Raw genomic sequence first — 20157 nt, 5'->3', positions numbered from 1 at the left:
TACTATTATTATAATTATGACACATTTTATTCAGTAAATAATTTGAGGCAATTCAGATGTAGCCTACATTAGTTGTGCAAATTATCTTTAAGATTTCTTCTTAAGTGCATGCAGGGCAATACACCGCTTTCTACTTTTCCCTACTCACCCTTACATTCACCCAGCAATATATTTGCTGATCATAAGGCATAGAAAAAGGAGAGGAGGAGGAATAGTCATCCCGCCTTTCCAATGCCATCTCAGTGCCATCTCAGTGCTATCTCAGTGCTATCTGGCTGTCGTATCTGACGTCTCATTGGGTTTCCTACACTCTGGCACCGATTGCGAAAAGTGGGTGTTCACTTACTGAGCTTGTGGTGCTCCTACTAATATAATAGTGCTTCCGTGCGGGCGAGCTCACACAGTTGATGCGCACATCGTATCTACCAATCAACAGAAGGCATTAGGACAGCAAGCAACATTCCTGGCCACTGAGAGAGCGCAGTCAATTAATATTTATGCAAAGGTTGTTCACTTTCTACTGCACAAAGTTAGCAGTGAGGACCAATGTGTGGCAGTTTTTCCCCCTTGTTGGGAAGATCCACCGGATTTGTAATTGGCCGCTAGTGTATCGCGATGAAGACGTGCTTTGCACACTACTTCAAACACTTTGGCGTTCCCTTTTTTCTTTTTCCGTAAAATGCCAAGACTTCGTCCATCACATTCTGCACATTTCAAACCAGGCTGCTCATTTGGAAGGACGCCAGACCGCAGGCTTGCTAATCTGCAAATTCAGTCCAATAAATGGTGACATTGGCTGTCAGCGTTGGAATAAGAAATCGATAGGCTACTCAAAAAAGGGACGCGATATTCTTTCGGAATTTTAACGATCTATTTCCTGTATCCTTATAACCATGCGAATTGGGGATATGCTGGAGTGGTTCAGCTACTCACATTTTCAAATGGAGCTGTGTTGATAGTGACAGATTATTGTTGTTGAGTGTCCATGCAAGTATTGGGGTGGAAACATGTCTGGCCACTTCTTTGAGAGGATCACTGCTATCAGAGATGGCATTTTGGTCCAGCACTTCGGTTTTTACCTCTAAAGTGCCCCGGAAAATTTTATTCATGTTCACCCTCTCCCTTTCTGTCACCTACTTGTTCTATAGCCTGATGAGCTGTTACAACTCGTTACAGTTCCCCTTGCAAGAGAATTACGTGTACCAAGGGAGGCTGGTGACGGAGGAGACAACTTTCGTAACATTAAGGGAGAAACTTTATTCCACTTCACCCCAGGGCTATTTGGACGAGGAGCTGATAGAGGTGACTGCCGCCGAGAAAGCGGTTGCAATTTCCACTGTGAAAGATAATGTGGAGACCGAACAAAGAACATTGGATTGGGTTCGGAATCAGGCGGCTCCGACTAAAACTGCCGCGGTGTATCAATCTCCCGCTCTGGAGAGGGAGCGCCAGGAATTCAGCACCACGGACAACGAACTCAGGGTGAACTGCACCTCGGATTATGGGGTGAAAAAATTACCCCAAGCCATTATAATTGGGGTGAAGAAAGGAGGTACCAGGGCTCTGCTCGAAGCTTTGAGGGTCCATCCCGATATCAGAGCCGTTGGGAATGAGCCACATTTCTTCGACAGGAACTACGAGAAAGGGCTGGATTGGTACAGGTGCGCGCATTCACTCTCACTTAATAACCCTATCTGGTTCAGAGGTCTCATTACCCCACATAACATAAACCATGTGTTGGTAGATAGCCTCGATTGGTTCATATTTTAAATGCATTAGATTATCTGTAATAATACTAATAATAATAAGTAGGCCTATACCACTATCAATGCCATTATTCATTATAATCATAATAAAAATAACAACTCTGATGAAAAATTGCCTACCTATTAGATTGGATACCTGCCAAGTAATTCTGCTTAAATATGTTTCTAGTCTATTTAAAATATCCCCCACTTGTTTTACATCCAACGATACAAAACAGTTTATCATGTAGCCTCATTTTTCTATCCATTCCACTGCATCAAAATGAGAGCTAGACTGATTTGGATGATAAACTAAAATATTCATATCACTTAGAAACCACACCTAGGGAACAAAGTAGCCTTTATGCAGTACACCTTTATCTTGCTTCTGAAGTACAGTGAACCTAGTTTTACAATAATATACAATGTTTTATCATAGTATGCATGTATATGAACATAGTATGCAGCAATAGCCAAACTATTCAGGTGTTCATGCGAGTGCATTCATTGGAACAATATTTAGATCCCACCTACAGTTGTGGTATTACCTTTCTACAGTGTTCAGAACTGTCCCTGTGCAACAGGCCTGGTACCTTAGCAGTGTACTCTGGGTTTGGGATGTGATGTCGAGTTAGTATTCATACTGTACCACATGTTCTGATAGTGTCACAAATATAGACAATCTTGCCTCATTTCGACAAAATGTATTTCCTTGTTTATTTCCATCTGTTAATAGCTAGTTCCTAATATTGAGTTTATTTAGCAAATGCTTTGTAATGTCCACCATTGCAGAAAAAACGTCTGGTAGCTTAATAACAAAATGAAAACATTCTGCGCTCACCAAGATCCATATCTGATTCAGTGTATATTGGAGGAATTGTGAAAAAGTGGTCATTTTAAAGCTATTTAATCTGACACAGAGCTGAAACCAAATGCATGTAGCTAAAGGCCTATTTAAGTCCATCTATCTAAAAGCCATATTGCCAGGCTTTTGCTCTATGACTGCATGGGGGTAGAGAGATCATCATTTTGATCGGCTAATCCAGATGTTTCTCTACTGATCCTGAGTGTTGTGCCATCCATGTCTTCTCACATGCAATACATTCAAGGTAAAGATTCCCCCAGTCAGGTTCATCACCCAGTCATGGTTTTTCTATGTTTTACAACACTGCACATCTCACTGCCTCCTTTGTGATTTTTTCCTTCTTCTGTTTATTAAAATATAAACAATCATGGCATTGAACCACGGTCTGTTTGAGGGTTCTTCCGTCCCTCCGTTTGACAGTGGCACTCGCTCAATAAAGCGCCAGCATCTAGCAAGATGATGGTCTGACCAACCAGGGGAATGCTGGATTTCAAATGGACTCAGTGAGCAGAGAATGAAAATGAAGCCAGCCAGTAGTACACAGAGTCCCTATGCCTGTGCCCAGAGGGATGAGGTGCTGTGCCTGTGAACCCAGTCTAGTACAGTGGCTTGGGGCTTTGGTATACAGGGACCACAGGGGCCTCAACTCATTGCAGTGTGGATGGGAGCTATGTTCTCCTCTGTCCTCGGCTGTTGGCTGTTCATTTAGCCCGTGTTAATGTGAGACGTTTCATTACGCTTTCGGTGTCAGGCTCATTAGACGACAAGATGACAGGCTTACATAAATAACACCAAAGTGTGCTTGTGTGTTTTAGTGCCCCTGAGCCAACCAAATCCCTTAAGCGCTCTTAACATTTATTTCCACGTTTCGTCCTCTGAGTAATGTTAACCGCAGGATGACGTATGCAGAAATGTAACTATCGGGTAGTGGTGTTTTTTACACCCATGGGAACGATATAGCAATGTGGCTGTTCTGTCTGCCAAATGTGAACAGTGTTGTAGTGTGACAAGGGAAAAAAAGGTTACACTCAGAACTATGTGATCTGCCCACGTCCTGATGCTACAGACAAAGCATGTCATTTATGTGGATTTTTGCTGTTTAGAAAAAATATACTACACCACGTCTGTGTGCAGGCCTACTGTGTAGGCTGTGTGCCGGTCCTACTGTGTAGGCTGTGTGCAGGCCTACTGTGTAGGCAGTGTGCCTAATCCTATGACTGAAATCATGATCACGACAATTTAACGTTGGCTTAGGAGGTTGAGTCCAATAATGTTGTCAAACGCACTGAATCAATTTGGTTGTGCAGCGGTGGCCCATTTCATACTTTGTGATGGCTTGGAGAGTTTGACTCTGGCAGAGGATGAATGTGGTACCGTTGTAAAAGATTTAAAAGAAGCCAGTACAAATGCACAGCCTGAAGAGGTGTGCACTGAGAGAGCTATTCTGTGCTTGCCACAGTTATACGGTGCTCCAGAATCCTGGTACGCATACAGAATTCATCTGGTAGAAATATCAAGTGAAACATTTTTTTTTGTACCCCATCCGCTGGGCATATATTTCACAAGGAGTAAGTTAATCTTCTTGTTCATGAAATATGATGCAGCACCTTGGTGACATCTGTTTTACCCGGGTAACACAATGTTTAAAAGGCTTGTCGGGGAGGACCTTATGCCTTGTTAAACTCCTTACCGCTTTTGAAGGGAAGCTATAGTCTTTAACCAGCAGGGCGTTCTTTCTGTGTGTCAGATCATAATAGCTATACCATCATTAGAAGAATCACGCCGTTGCCTGGAAGCCTATCTCGGGTTTAAATAGGTGCTGCAAAACAACAGACGATTCATTGAGCTGGTATTCAGGAACAACTCTATTGCTTGTGTTACACTTGATTTTCCAGGAAGATTATTTGGGTTGTACTACTATGCTGATCATATTGTGTGAGTTGTCAATGAGATGCATAGCTCTGAAGCGGCTCTGAGGTTTCCGAGCCCCTTATCATTGTGTTGGGAGAATGACACTTTGTAAGCCTTGTAAGCGATAAAAGCTGAGGCAATGTGACTGTAAATCTTTTGAGCTGTTTTGTACCTTTGCAAGGCTATGGCCCTGTGTTGCACAATGTGACAAACAATAATGTTAATTTACAGTGGTGCTTATAACGTGCAGCACGGTGTTCTGAACGTGCTCTCCTTCCTCAAGCTATTTCACCTCAGGCGGAGGTCTTGGTTGCTGCCTGCTGGCTTTTATATGAGGTGGCCTTTAAAAAAGATGCCAAAGAATCAGCCTTGCCATCACCGAGGACTTTCTCTCTGTGTGAGTTGTAATGCATTCTGATCAATGGGGACCTACACAGCTCAGAAGCCCACACAGTGCAGGCTCTACACTCTGCCAAGGCCTTGCAATGAAGTGCTCTCATTCTTTTATCTACTTTTTCATCGAGGCTCTGTTTCCCACTGAATGGTGGAAAAAGCTTAACGAAATAATTTCCAGTTTACTGCTTCTACTTTTTCAGTAAATACGAAATGCTAGTAGTGTAGAGACCATGTCAGAGTACCATGTCTTTGCACTGCTGCAGGCCCGGGGGGACTCAGGAGAATAGCATGAATTCTAGCCCCAGCTTTATCCGCACCCTTCAGTGTAGTAAGACAGGACCCTCTGACAGGAAGTGTGTGTCGGAGACAGCGATCTACTGCTGAGAGTAGCATCAGAGAGTCTAAATCCTGTGTTTATCCCTTGTTTACCCCTGCGCTCCCACCTTAGCATGCCGCTCCACGGCTCAGCTCCCTGAGTCTTGCCACCAGACTAGGGGCCCGTGACTCCAGTCAGCGGGGAGATGGGATGGAGGGAGGTGGGCCAGATCCCTGAGCAGCAGGCTGGATGCCATCCCCTCCATCTTCCAGCTGGGCCTGTGTTGCTGCTGCTACAGCGCCTCCACGTCCTCCGCTCCTCCCCGGCAAGCCAGAATCTGTCTGTGCCTGATAAGATGGCGCCAAGGCTCGCAAGGACGCACCTCTGGGTACTGGGATGCCAACGCGGCAGTCGTGGAATTAAACTTTTTAATTAGCAGCATGCCCCAGTGCCTGTGAAGAGAGTGGACCGCTGCAGTCAGGTTGGTCTCAACATCCCCCCTCCCCTATTCCACTTGATTAAACTCCCAAGCACCACAGAGCCCAGAGATTCCACCAGCGTCCACAACAGAAACATATTTATTTCCCCGTTCCAGCGCCTTTGACTGGATGCAGACATGGCACAGCGCTATGACACAGACGGCACCTTCCCCCCAGAAAGCCTTTGTGTCCTCTCTGTCTGGCTGTTCAACATGAGTTTATGATGGAGAATAATCAGAACCTTCAGATTGCTGCACCACCAATTACTGTCAGTCTGGATAAATATGGATATTGGATCACACTTAAATAGCCTAATGTAACTCACTCTGTAGCAAGTTCCTACAACGATGAATGGCAGGTTTGTGTTGCCATTTACTCTTGTGTATAATCACATGCACGATACCTGTTACAAGGTAGCTAGTTAAATGTCTACTAGCTAGATATTTAGGTGTGTGTATAGCTATCTTATGTGGATGTGTCTCCACAGCGAAACTGTGGGAACAATTCACGGCACCTTATCTTTCCAGTTCAACCATATCAGCAGGTATTATCAAAATAAGTCTAGTCATGAAAACCATCCGCACAGCATTGAACTGCCTGGGAAAATGTTAGTTTTTTCTGCAATGGAATCAGTGTTTTGTGTTGGGAGAATGTGGATTCAATTTGTTTTGTGTTACTCTAGGGTCAGCCTTGCGGGGTTATCTTAGTCTATTTCTATTGTGACACTAGAATTATGAAAGAAGTAACACTGCTGCATCCTTTGTGACTTAGAGAGAGAACAAATCACTCTGGCAGTGGGTTAGTGCAGGCAATTTCATTCTACCCCAGCTCCTTCTTGCTATTCACATGCAATACCTTACCCTCTCTCTTTGACATTCATTTCCTATTCCATGTCATGGACAAAGCTACACCCAAACACCTAAAGTGATCATTCTCCAATTCTAGTAAAGTTGACTTTACTTGACCTTAGAATTTAATTTGCTGATTCAATTTGCCAACACAATGAATTGGCAATGGGGCATGGTTGCCATCAAGGCTCAGCCTCCCTTTAGGTTTGTGTCTGTCAAAATAGAATTGGATGGAATTCTGCCTTGCATTCTTCTCCATTCCATTGCCAATGGGAAAACAGGGAATTCTTAGACCCGTATTTCAGTTCCATGTCATAGATGGATTGCCTGAAAATGACAGCCCCAGTCTCGCCTGTTAAGTGATTTATTTTGGACCAAAAATAAAGTATAAGCACAAGTCATTTTAAGCTTGAAAGGATTCCTATCTCCCAGGGATTATTTACTTGCCGCAGAATTGCCGTGATGTGCTTCTAGTCAGAAGGAACAATGATTCCATTCGGCAAGAATGCTGCTTTACAACCATCTTTAAATCTCTCTGAATAAGACTTCCTTTTGGGACAAATAAGCATGTCAATCATACTTGTCAAGATTCCAATTTTCCTTTAGCCTCTCCTGGAGCACTTGGTGCTGTGCATACATGTCCCTTATCGGTTGTGAGTGATGCAGTCTCATGACACAAACCCAAAAGCAAGCTGATGCATTGGTTCAGTCAGAGCAGGGTTCTCTCTGACAGGGCTGGCCATGGAGCCAAGACGTCACGCAAGGGCTGTTGGGAGCATGTTTCAAATATGTGGCCGTGACCTGACATGTACTCCAGGAGTGTGTTAAGCTGAGGGATGTGGGGAGAGTGGAAATCATAACTTCTCCCTCCACGCTCCACCAGTACCATTATTCCGCCTGCATGCCCATGACATGTTACACACAGAGCTTATTCATAGGAAATACATCAGCTTGGCTGTATCAAGATGTTCGAATTACCTTGAGATATAGTCTGGGATGACATGGAAAGCAATTGTCTTTTTTTTCAAGGACTTGCCAAAGAACAGAGCAGAATGAAAAGGCAGTTCTAGCTATAGAAATATACAGGTGTCCTGTGAGCCCACATGCACCTCGCGCCACTGACGCCATCCACAGCTCACAACAATATTGACAGGCTTAATTCAATTATGGCGGTGCGATGTGCTGAGACTCCGGAGGTGTGCGTTAATTCCTCTGTTTACACCCCTGAGTCACTGTCACAAACAAAGAAATTCATTGGCTTCCAGGAGCTTGTTTGCTGCGATTGTCCCATTGCCTTTGAAGTTTCTCGTCGCTTTAAGTTGTTTATTTATTCATGCTCTTCCTTTGCCTGAAATCACCATGGGGTATTCCGCTAGAATATTTTAGCACAGTGTGAAACAATGAAAGAGCTGAGTATTAGACATGTAAACTACGCATAACACAGTAATTACGGTGAGATGGTATTCTGATTCAGAGGGGTTGGGTTAAATGCAGAAGACACATTTCAGTTGAATGCATTCAGTTGTACAACTGACTAGGTATCCCCCTTTCCCTTTCTGTGTTGATTGGGCTTTTCAAGTAGGAAATCTTCATTGGGAGTTGTGTTTATTGAAACCCTTTTATAAGTATTTCGGTTTTCGAGTTTCAACCATCTGTATCAAGAATACTTTATTAATCAGACCTCCACCATGATAATGTTGTCCTCTATTCTCTGTATAGGCTGGTGGAAGTGATTTTTATATAGAGATTGTGGCATTATGCCAAGTTCCGTTGAGACTTGGACTAAACTGCTGAAATGCAAAAGGATGCTTTTAGGGATTATGCTAATTATTAATTGGTGTATAAGAAGGTGATTGTTTTTCCTGGATAATTTGGATTATTGGCATTAGAGATTTAGTTGCAAGTTAACGTGCTCTTCCTCTTTTAATGGGGCCATTAGCTCCTTCCAAACATGTGAAGCCAACTCTTAGCTAATGTGGCTGATAGTTTTTCTTTATGCCTTTAACATGCTCAGCCACACACACACACCTGTGCAGGGCGACACACGAGGAAATGTGTTTCAGTGAAATCATGTTAAAGATGCTTGTGTGTTTAAAAGAAAAGTTACATATCCCATAATCCTTCATGTATGGGGGTAAGTACAAAGGGGTACACAGTCAGACATCACAGGTACAATCACGTTTCCCCATGGTCTTGTTTTTCTGTTGAATGTCCGGATTTAGCTATGAAACTTTGTATCGTTCCAGAAAAAGATAGATGTCAAACTGTAGTTACAGTATATTCACAAGATATGTTTCGGAGCAGGAAGAAAAGATAGGAGTGAAAACATGCCAACCCATACCCAGGGCTATAGCAGGATTAGACTCTCTTTTTGTCTGAGGTTTATCTTTAGATATGTGAGCTACACTTGGTTATTCATCCCATTCATTTTCAGTATGCCTGGGATGACTCTGCTCACGGTCGCCTTCCACTCCCATCGACCTCCAGTTTGTTTCACATCTGCACGACTCGAGGAGGGAGAATGTTAAGTATGAATTGATTTTTAAATAAGCATACATTTACCTTCAGACACCTGCGGAACATATTGGGCTCGTGCTGTATTGCAAAACAGGCTATTTTAATTGATCTTTGTGATGAACAATGAGGACAGACCACCCTGTCTTTGGAGTCAAGGTGACTTTGGCATCACAATCCTATACCGAGTCCCTTGTTTCTTTTTTATGATGGGACAACTTACCATGAAAGCGCATCTGGGCAGAGGTGAGAATGTAACAGTGCTGTAACTAATGGGTTTATTTAATTTAATTTACTGGCTGTGGCCCCCAGATCATTGGAGGCATGCTGGCCACAGTGAGATTGAGGTTTCAGTGGGAAAGAAAGAAAGATTAACCCTCTTTTCAAAAGGGCAAATTTCACTCTCATGTCATGCTGGATTTTCTTGCCGAGATAGCAGGCCAGTATAAATCTGCAGAACTAAATGAATACAGGTTTGCGGTGAAATGGGCCTCTCAAGCTTATTTCGTACAAGCCACCTAATCAACGTCACGCTGGGGCCATGCTCGCTGGGCTGGGGAATCGGTCATAAATGAAGGCTTTGTCAACATGTCTTCAGATGGATGCAAGGGAGCATTTGCAATAACAATTGCTTCTGGATTCGAAACTTTGACGTACCAGCGGAAGGTCAATTGGGCATATCTAACACGACTGAAGTTTATTTGAGGGGATAGTTGTGAGGGCTAGTATTTCCCTAATGATTAAAGGTATATAATTCTGTAGAAAAGCTTGGTAGGTTTGTTGCTGTCATCATTAACACAGGCTTTCCGCTAAATATTATCTTTGATGCCATTGTTGTAGTCACATGTCTCTCCGTATCTGTTTCTGGCCACATTGTCTCCAATTAACAGTCTCACAATTTTCTGATGCAATCAGTGGAATATAAATGAAGCAATCCCAGCAGCCTCTGGCTCTGTGTTGTCTCGGCCTCACGCTGAATCACTCGCTGTTGGATCTGTTTTGTAATAAACCCACTTTTTACAGGGCTAAACACGTACTCACTGCACCTTGGGTAAACTCAACAAACGCTTCAGGGTTTCAAAATTAATGTGGCATAATAATTAGTTAACCAACAGTGCGATGCCAGAGGAAGGAATTTTACTCCTTGTGTTTAATAACAGATAGTTTAATTTGCCTTGCTACTAATGTTGCATGTGTTTCTTCATGCTATTTAATAGTTGGGACTCACTTAGCTGGCTCCTTCCCTCCACACAGATGGATCTGCACAAACAAACCCATTTGATGTTTTTCCTTTCAATAGATTTTTGGTTTGTGGTGGCAAGACAGTGTAAAACACTGAAAGCTGCCTACAAACCACTGATGGTTGCTCACGGCGGAATCCGATCAAAACAAAGGATCTGTGTTTGGTTAGTTCACTCAGTCAGCCATTGGCTGCTTGATGGGTCGTTCTGCATTCTAGTGGATGTTATTGAAGTACATTTTTAGGACTGAGGCATTTTCTCGTAAAGGCTACCCCAGGTGTAATATGATCACTCTCCCTCTCACCTGTCTGTTGGGCTAACCCTAAAGCTGTGAGAGGGGTGTGTGTTGTTGTGTGTTAGAGACGAGTGAATGTCCAAAGCCAAACCAAAAAGGCGCTAGACATTCCACGGCACCACCCATAGATGAAGAGACTAACACTCTTAAAGGCCAGTGCAGTCAAAAGTGTGATTTTCTTATGTTTTATATACATTTCCACACTGAGGTTGTACTTGTGAAATGGTGAAAATTATGATAATGCCCTTTAATAGGGACAGGCGTTCCGTCAACGGGACAGTTGTAAAGCATGCAGCGCCTTGTGTCACGATCGCAGATTTTAGAGAAAAAACAAATGTTGTTACATATAAGTGTCTTATATTGGCTCAAAGCTTAAATTCTTGTTAATATAACTGCACTGTCCAATTTACAGCAGCTATTACTGCGAAAAAATGGCATGCTATTGTTTGAGGAGAGCTCCTAACAACAAAACACTTATTTTCACTGCGATAGGTTTGATAACTTCACCTCTGTAGGTGAAATGTGTACTTACATTCTGAAACTTGCTCTGATTTATCATCCAAACAGTCCCAGAGATAACATGAAGTGTCGTTTTGTTAGATAAAATCCTTTTTCATATCCTAAAAAGGTCCATATAGCATGCACGATCGATTTTGTATTTCCACTCGTTCAATTTACAAAGAAAGGAATCTGTGAAAATCTAACCCTAAACGTTGTTTCAACCAGTCAAATCACGTTCGTATGTATTCCTCAGAGATCCTAGAATGTAACCAGACTTCACTATATCATTAGGAGTGTAGTATATCCTATAGGACACCAAATTTGGTCAGAGAGTGACGCCTTCATGGTACGCCGATGACGCGGCCGGTCTTCATTTGATCGACTGTATCTTTGTCAAATAAGCACCAATTGGGGTCAAACAAAGCTAGCTAGATAGCCAATGAGCTGGCCTTTACGGTAGTATCCGGATACCCTGTATATGTTGCAAAATGTAGCTGCCAACCTTTTGCGACAGCATGCCTTTTCTATTTGGGCAAAAATTCTAAGAATATTCATAGTTATGAAAACTAGTTGTTTTGCAAATGTTGAACTTATAATATGGCTACTAATACTGGAAAAGCTAAATCAAAGTCCAAGTATACTGATTCGATGATATTCTTGCAGAAAAATGTAATATGAATGTAAATGTCTCCTTCACGATTTGCCCAAATGTACCTGGGTGACTTCACACTAAATGTCATGTAGTTCGCTCATACTTCAAGTTATCAGTCTGAAACTTTGCACATCTACTGCTGCCATCTTGTGAACACCATCGGAATTACAACGAGAGTGATGGCTGGGACCATTCTCTTGCATTTCTGTCACATCCTGACCAGTATAAGGGGTTATTGGTTATTGTAGTTTGGTCAGGATGTGGCAGGGGGTATTTGTTTTATATGGTTCGGGGTGTGTGTGTACTTAGAGGGGTGTTGTATTTATGTGTTCCGGGGTTTTTGGTTTATGTTCTTGTTTTGTATTCTAGGTTGTCTATGTTGTGCATTTCTTTGTTTGCCTGGTGTGGCTCTCAATCAGGAACAGCTGTACATCGTTGTTTCTGATTGAGAGTCATACTTAAGGAGCTTGTTTTTCACCTGTCCCTTTGTGGGTCGTTGTCTTTGCACTGCTGTTAGTTTAGCCTGTGAAACTGTCCTTCTGTCGCTTCTTTGTTTACTTGTTTTTTTTCGTGTTCACGTTTAAATAAAATAATGATGAGCACTCAACCCGCTGCGCCTTGGTCTAATCTCTACGACTATCGTGACAATTTCAAAGATGGCGGTAGAAAAAAATGGTTGTTTTTTTCTTTGTATTTTCTTCTACCAGATCTATTGTGTTGTATTGTCCTACATTCAATTCACATTTCCACAAACTTCAAAGTGTTTCCTTTCAAATGGTACCAAGAATATGCATATCCTTGCTTCAGGGCCTGAGCTACAGGCAGTTAGATTTGGGTATGTCATTTTAGGCAAAAAAAAATGTAAAAAGGGGGCTATCCCCATGAAGTTTTGGTGGGATGCGGTTTTGGACTGTCTGGTGTAGGGTTGTCGACCGATTAATCGGCATGGCCGAATAATTAGGACCGATATCAAGTTTTCATAACAATTGGTAATCTGCCTTTTTGGACACCGATTACATTGCAATCCACGAGGAGACTGCGTGGCAGGCTGACCGACCATCTGTTATACGAGTGCAGCATGAAAAGGACCTTGTGGCTGCAAGGAGCCAAGGTAAGTTGCTTGCTAGCATTAAACTGATTGTTTTTATAAGATAAATCTTCACATAATCACTAGTTAACCTAGTAATATCATCAACCTTGTGTAGTTAACTAGCTTGTTCTGCATTGCATATAATCAATGCGGTGCCTGTTAACTTCTCCAAACGGGTGATGATTTAACAAAAGCGCTTTTGCAAAAAAAGCACAATCGTTGCAATAATGTACCTAACCATAAACATCGATGCCTTTCTTAAAATCAATACACAAGTATATATTTTAAACCTGCATATGTAGATAAAATAAATTCATGTTAGCAGGCAATATTAACTAGGGAAATTGTCACTTGCGTTCAGTGCAAGCAGAGTCAGGGTATATGCAGCAGCTTGGGCCGCCGGCTCGTTGCGAACTGTTGACAGGCCATTTATTCCTAACAAAGACTGTAATTAATTCACCAGAATTTTACATAATTATGACATAACATTGAAGGTTGTGCGATGTAACAGCAATATTTAGACTTAGGGTGGCCACCCGTTCGATAAAATACAGAACGGTTCCGTATTTCACTGAAAGAATAAACGTTTTATTTTCGAAATGATAGTTTACGGATTTGACCATATTAATGACCAAAGGCTCATATTTCTGTGTGTTTATTATATTATAATTAAGAGAGCAGTCTGACTGAGCGGTGGTAGGCTGCAGCAGGCTCGTAAGCATTCATTCAAACAACACTTTCCTGCATTTGCCAGCAGCTTTTCGCAGTGCTTGAAGCACAGTGCTGTTTCCCAAGCCTATCAACTCCCGAGATTAGGCTGACAATACTATAGTGCCTATAAGAACATTCCATAGTCAAAGGTATATGAAATACATATGGTATAGAGAGAAATAGTCCTATAATTCATATAATAACTACAACCTAAAACTTCTTAAATGGGAATATTGAAGACTCATGTTAAAAGTAACCACCAGCTTTCATATGTTCTCATGTTCTGAGCAAGGAACTTAAACGTTAGCTTTTTTACACGGCACATATTGCACTTTTACCTTCTTCTCCAACACTGTTTTTGCATTATTTAAACCAAATTGAACATGTTTCATTATTTATTTGAGACTAAATTGATTTTATTTATGTATTATATTAAGTTAAAATAAAAGTGTTTATTGTTCATTCAGTATTGTTGTAATTGTCATTATTACAAATATATATATAAAATCGGCCGGTATCGGCTTTTTTTGGTCCTCCAATAATCGGTATCGGCGTTGAAAAATCATAGTCAGTCAACCTCTAGTCTGGTGAAATCACAAGGCGGTAAATTAGATAAAATAACAAAAATAAAGATAGTTCCAAACCTTTTCAGTTTTCCACCCCCTACCCACTCAGATTTTTTTTTTAAAGATCAGTCTTTAATTTACAACTGATTATTTTCCCTTTCATGAGATCTAGACAGTTGTTTGTATCATCTCTTGTTTTGTAGCTTTTTTGTGCGCTTTACTATAAATATTGTGAAGCGGAAAAGGTCTTTGTAGATCTCATTAAATGTTCCATGAATTTTTCATACAGTATTGCATTTGGTTCAATTTGAATGATAACTGCATTAGTTCCCCAATTGTCTTCATTCTACTAGATTCTAGTTACCCGCATTCAAGTGTTTCATCATCAGTGCATGATGGCATTGGGCATTTTTTTTGTTTTAATGTAACAGCTCCATTGGACTACTGCTCGCACCGGGAGCCTTCACACTGAGATTAGCCACACCGTGTCTCTAAATTGTTCTGACAGGTGATTTGCCCATAGTCTTTTGATGAGTTGTTCACATTCTGATAAACATAATAATTCCACCGTAAACACCATTCACAATTGAATCATAGATGTCTTTGCTTGACTGAGAGCACCAGTTTATTTGTAAATATCTGAACTTTTTGCTAAAATCGCCTTAGATATGGTTGAAATACTGGATGCTGCTTCTTGCTTTCCCTTTCCCCCTCACTCAAACCACTCCCAGACAGTCCTAGCAAAATTCTTGCTTGCGAAATTGTTTATTTTTGACCATTTTCATTTAAACAATCGCAGTAAGGTACTTAATATTTACCCAGAAATTATTTAATATTGAGATAAAAACGACTGGATTGGCCCTTTAAATCCAGGTTATCATAAACCAGTCCACTCATGCCACTGTCAGACTGCAGCTGAAGTGTAGGTTGAGTTTAAGTTATTGCAGTGTAAGTCAAAATGATATGCCCCCCGTATCCTCACAGGTTTGAACAGGAAAAGAGAAGGTAGGTAATGTAACGTTTTCATATTGCGACAGCGTCTTTAGAAAGGCAAAATTCAAACACTAGCCCTAGTAATACAGGAATATGGTAATGAATATCAGTGAAAAACAGTATAGTGTTCAGACAAGCCTTGACATTGAAAGGGCATGCCCCCCAACTCAAATAAATGGTGCCCCACAGAGCCAGACATGGCCCTGGCATTCCCCGATTTTAGTTCCTTTTGTTTCACAAGTCAAGGGCCTTTTTCTATCAGACTTGTCCATTATCTGAGTCTGAAAGACACAGCAAAGTCCACCACATGGTCTGTCAATTTGTGAAACTCACCAGAGCAGTCCTGGTGTGATAATTAATGTAATTTCTTTCCTCCTATGGCACAGACACTATTATTTAAAATGCAGTCAGGCCTGTCGACCTATGCATGCGGCGAAGTGTAAGATCCACCAAATAGTCATCTTCACCCACTCCTAGATGAAAATAATTGTCAATGATGATGTATTTCTTTATTATAAGGAAAGTAAATGTTTTAATACAGAAACATGTTCCAGTTTGGCTTCAATAGGAACAGAAAACTCCTGGCCCCAGCATCAACCACGCATTTGTTAACATTCTACAATGCTGCCCGCTGTGCTGGTTCATCTATCTGGCTTGCACCCGACCAGAACTGACAACCCACTGAATTGACTGACTGTCACCAAGCAACACCCTATAAAACCATATCAGCCCAGCCTGAGGTTGTGATCCCAGCCTCGTGTTGTGTCTGGCTGGGGCATGTTTGTTTTGGAGAGAGTACTCTGCCTTCCTTGGCTGTCCTCTTTATTGCAACGGCCCCTAATAGCTTGATTTAATGCACTCTCAGAGGTCAGATATTGCGCTGGCAGCCACAGACCACTTCCTTCCTCACTGCCCCATTAATAGCAGCAAACAAATCAGAGATGCACTGTAAATTCTCTCCCTGGCATATTGGAGCTGTTTGGATGGGAGACGTGGACAGATTTATTATGGGGAAGAAGGATATCTCTAGAAAAGACTAGCCAGGTTTTTTTTCCCTCTCTCTCCAAAACATGGACTGTGTGAACACTAATTAAATGTATTATTCCCAGTAGGATAGCTTAGCTAGTGTTCCTTCACATATCCTCTGATCCTTATGGTATGTCTGTGCAAGATGTGTACTGTATGTAGAGTCATGTGCAGTCAATCATCAACTTCTTCAGTGACCTCATAAAGGCTTGAAGTAAAGCCTGTTAATCCTGACCTGCTTTTCACAGGACTACAGGACTTTTCTCAACACCTACTCATTCAAGGTTTTTTCTTTATTTCTACTATTTTCTACATTGTAAAATAACAGTGAAGACATCTAAACTATGAAAAAACACATATGGAATCATGTAAACTCAGCAAAAAAAGAAACAGGACCCTGTCTTTCAAAGATAATTCATAAGAATCCCAACAACTTCACAGATCTTCATTGTAAAGGGTGTAAACACTGTTTCCCATGCTTAAACAATTAATGACAACAATTAATGCATAAACAATTAATGAACATGCACCTGTGGAACGATCATTAAGACAATAACAGCTTACAGACGGTAGGCAATTATGGTCACAGTTATGAAACCTTAGGACACTAAAGAGGCCTTTCTACTGACTCTGAAAAACACCAAAAGAAAGATGCCCAGGGTCCCTGCTCATCCGCGTGAACGTGCCTTAGGCATACTGCAAGGAGGCATGAGGACTGCAGATGTGGCCAGGGCAATAAATTGCAATGTCTGTACTGTGAGACGCCTAAGACAGCGCTACAGGGAGACAGGACGTACAGCTGATCATCCTCGCAGTGGCAGACCACGTGTAACAACACCTGCACAGGATCGGTACATCAGAACATCAAACCTGCGGGACAAGTACAGGATGGCAACAACAACTGCCCGAGTTAAACCAGGAATGCACAATCCCTCCTTCAGTGCTCAGACTGTCCACAATAGGCTGAGAGAGGCTGGACTGAGGGCTTGTAGGCCTGTTGTAAGGCAGGTCCTCACCAGACATCACTCGCAACAACGTTGCCTATGGGCACAAATCCACCATCGCTGGACCAGACAGGACTGGCAAAAAGTGTGCTCCACTGACGTGTCGCGGTTTTGTCTCACCAGTGGTGATGGTCGGATTCGCGTTTATCGTCGAAGGAATGAGCGTTACACCGAGGCCTGTACTCTGGAGCAGGATCGATTTGGAGGTGGAGGGTCCGTCATGGTCTGGGGCGGTGTGTCACAGCATCATCGGACTGAGCTTGTTGTCATTGGAGGCAATCTCAACGCTGTGCGTTACAGGGAAGACATCCTCCTCCCTCATGTGACACCCTTCCTGTAGGCTCATCCTGACATGACCCTCCAGCATGACAATGCCACCAGCCATACTGCTCATTCTGTGTGTGATTTCCTGCAAGACAGGAATGTCAGTGTTCTGCCATGGCCAGCGAGGAGCCCGGATCGCAATCCCGTTGAGCATGTCTGGGACCTGTTGGATTGGAGGGTGAGGGCTAGGGCCATTCCCCCCAGAAATGTCTGGGAACTTGCAGATGCCTTCGTGGAAGAGTGGGGTAACATCTCACAGCAAGAACTGGCAAATCTGGTGCAGTTCATGAGGAGGAGATGCACTGCAGTACTTAATGCAGCTGGTGGCCACACCAGATGCTGACTTTTACTTTGGATTTTGACCCCCCCTTTATGCAGGGTCACATTATTCCATGTCTGTGGAATTTGTTAAGTTTATGTCTGTTGTTGAATCTTGTTATGTTCATACAAATATTTACACATGTTACGTTTGCTGAAAATAAATGCATTTGACAGTAGAGGATTGTCACGACTCCTGCCGAGGGTGACTCCTCTCCCTGTTCGGGTGGCGCTCGGCGGTCGTCGTCACTGGCCTACTAGCTGCCACCGATCCCTTTTTCCCTTTTCTGTTGGTTTTGTCTTGATTGTTTGCACCTGTCGATGATTAGTGTTTAGTTTAGTATTTAAGCCCGTTTCCCCACCTGTTCTGTGTGCGGGCTTACTTTCTGTTGTCAACTGTTGTTTATGCAGTGGTACGTGTTATCGGATCCTTGTGTTTGTTGGATCACACCCAGTTGTGTTTTCGTGGGTGTACTTTTCTTTTATGGTGCAATTCATTAAAAGCCCGTTAGCAACTACTCCTGTTTCCTGCGCCTGACTCCACACCCACTACTGCAAGCGTGACAAGGATGTTTCATTTTTTGCTGAGTTTAGTAACCAAAAAAAGTGTTAAACAAATCAAAATATATTTTATATTTGAGAATCTTCAAATAGCCTCCCTTTGCCTTGATGACAGCTTTGCACACTATTGGCATTCTCTCAACCAGCTTCACAAGGTAGTCACCTGGAATGCATTTCAATTAACAGGTGTGCCTTAAGTTAATTTGTGTGTTTGAGCCAATCAGTTGTTGTGACAAGGTAGGGGTGGTATACAGAAGATAGCCCTATTTGGTAAAAGACCAAGTCCATATTATGGTAAGAGCAGCTCAAATAAGCAAAGAGAAACAACAGTCCATTATTACTTTAACACATGAAGGTCAGTCAAGAACTTTGTAAGTTTCTTCAAGTGGAGTCACAAAAACCATCAACCGCTATGGTGAAACTGGCTCTCATGAGGACCGCCACAGGAATGGAAGACCCACAGTTACCTCTGCAGCGGAGGATAAGTTCATTAGAGTTGCCAGCCTCAGAAATTGCAGCTCAAATAAATGCTTCACAGAGTTCAATTAACAGACACATCTCAACATCAACTGTTCAGAGGAGTCTGTGTGAATCAGGCCTCATGGTCAAATTGCTGCAAAGAAACCACTACTAAAGGACACCAATAATAAAAAGAGACTTGCTTGGGCCAAGAAACACGAGCAATGGACATTAGACCAGTGGAAAGCCCAAATTAGAAATTGTTGGTTCCAATCACCTTGTCTTTCTGAGATGGGGTGTGTGTGAATGGATGATCTCTGCATATGTATTTTGCACCGTAAAGCATGGAGGAGGAAGTGTTGTGGTGTAGGGGTGCTTTGCTTTTGACACTGTCAGTGATTTATTTAGAATTCAAGGCACACTTAACCAGCCTGTCTACCACAACATTCTGCGGCGATACGCTATCCCATCTGGTTTGCGCTTAGTGGGACTATCATTTGTTTTTCGACAGGACAATAATCCAACACACCTCCAGGCTGTGTAAGGGCTATTTTACCAAGAAGGAGAGTGATGAAGTGCTGCATGAGATGACCTGGCCTCCACAATACTCCGACCTCAACCAAATTCAGATGGTTTGGAATGAGTCGGACCGCAGCGGGAACGAAAAGCAGCCAACAAGTGCTCCGCATATGTGGGAACTCCTTCAAGAATGTTTTAAAAGCATTCCAGGTGAAGCTGGTTGAGAGAATGCTAAGAGTGTGCAAAGCTGTCATCAAGGCAACGGGTGACTACTTTGAAGAATCAAATATATATTTTGATTTGTTTAACACTTTTTTTGGTTACTACATGATTCCATATGTGTTATTTCATAGTTGATATGTCTTCACTATTATTCTACAATGTAGAAAATTGTACAAATAAAGAAAAACCCTTGAATGAGTAGGTGTTCTAAAACTTTTGACCGGTAGTGTATACCCAATATGAAGCCGTCACAACCATACAGGAAAACGAAGCTTGTAAATTGGAAGTAACCTTTTCTCAGACAGCCCTTTCCTTCCAATCACATCTCAGCTTTGCAGCAGTATGACTGAAGATTTATTTTCATCAAATGATGCGTATTTGGTCAGTCAGGATAATTATTATTCTAGTCAGCATGTGTTTATCTTGATGTAGCCCTCAATAATCAACTAGATCCAACAAGCACATTTCATTCAGGTGCCACTGCAGTCAAAGCCCTTTTGCATTTCTAAGGAGCACTGCACAACATCATTTTCAACAATGGTGGTAAAATGAGTTCCTTACACAATGTTAAACATTTTACTTATATTTCACGCTGTAAATA

General features: G+C 42.1%; 1 protein-coding gene across 1 annotated transcript in view; it reads left to right on the top strand.

The window, feature by feature from the left end:
* The first annotated feature begins 329 nt into the window (after window positions 1-329).
* Window positions 330-20157, top strand: part of LOC106601107 (heparan sulfate glucosamine 3-O-sulfotransferase 4) — a 100967-nt gene continuing 81139 nt past the window's right edge. The window contains exon 1 of the mRNA XM_014193034.3: window positions 330-1661. Within this exon, the coding sequence (XP_014048509.1) occupies window positions 1048-1661 (614 nt within the window). The 5' untranslated portion in view covers window positions 330-1047. The remainder of the gene's footprint in view (window positions 1662-20157) is intronic.

The sequence above is a fragment of the Salmo salar genome, chromosome 03, assembly GCF_965601325.2.
Source record: "Salmo salar chromosome 03, fSalSal1, whole genome shotgun sequence".
Taxonomy (NCBI): domain Eukaryota; kingdom Metazoa; phylum Chordata; class Actinopteri; order Salmoniformes; family Salmonidae; genus Salmo; species Salmo salar.
The sequence above is the reverse complement of the archived record's forward strand: the minus strand, read 5'-3'. Positions and strand labels throughout refer to the sequence as shown.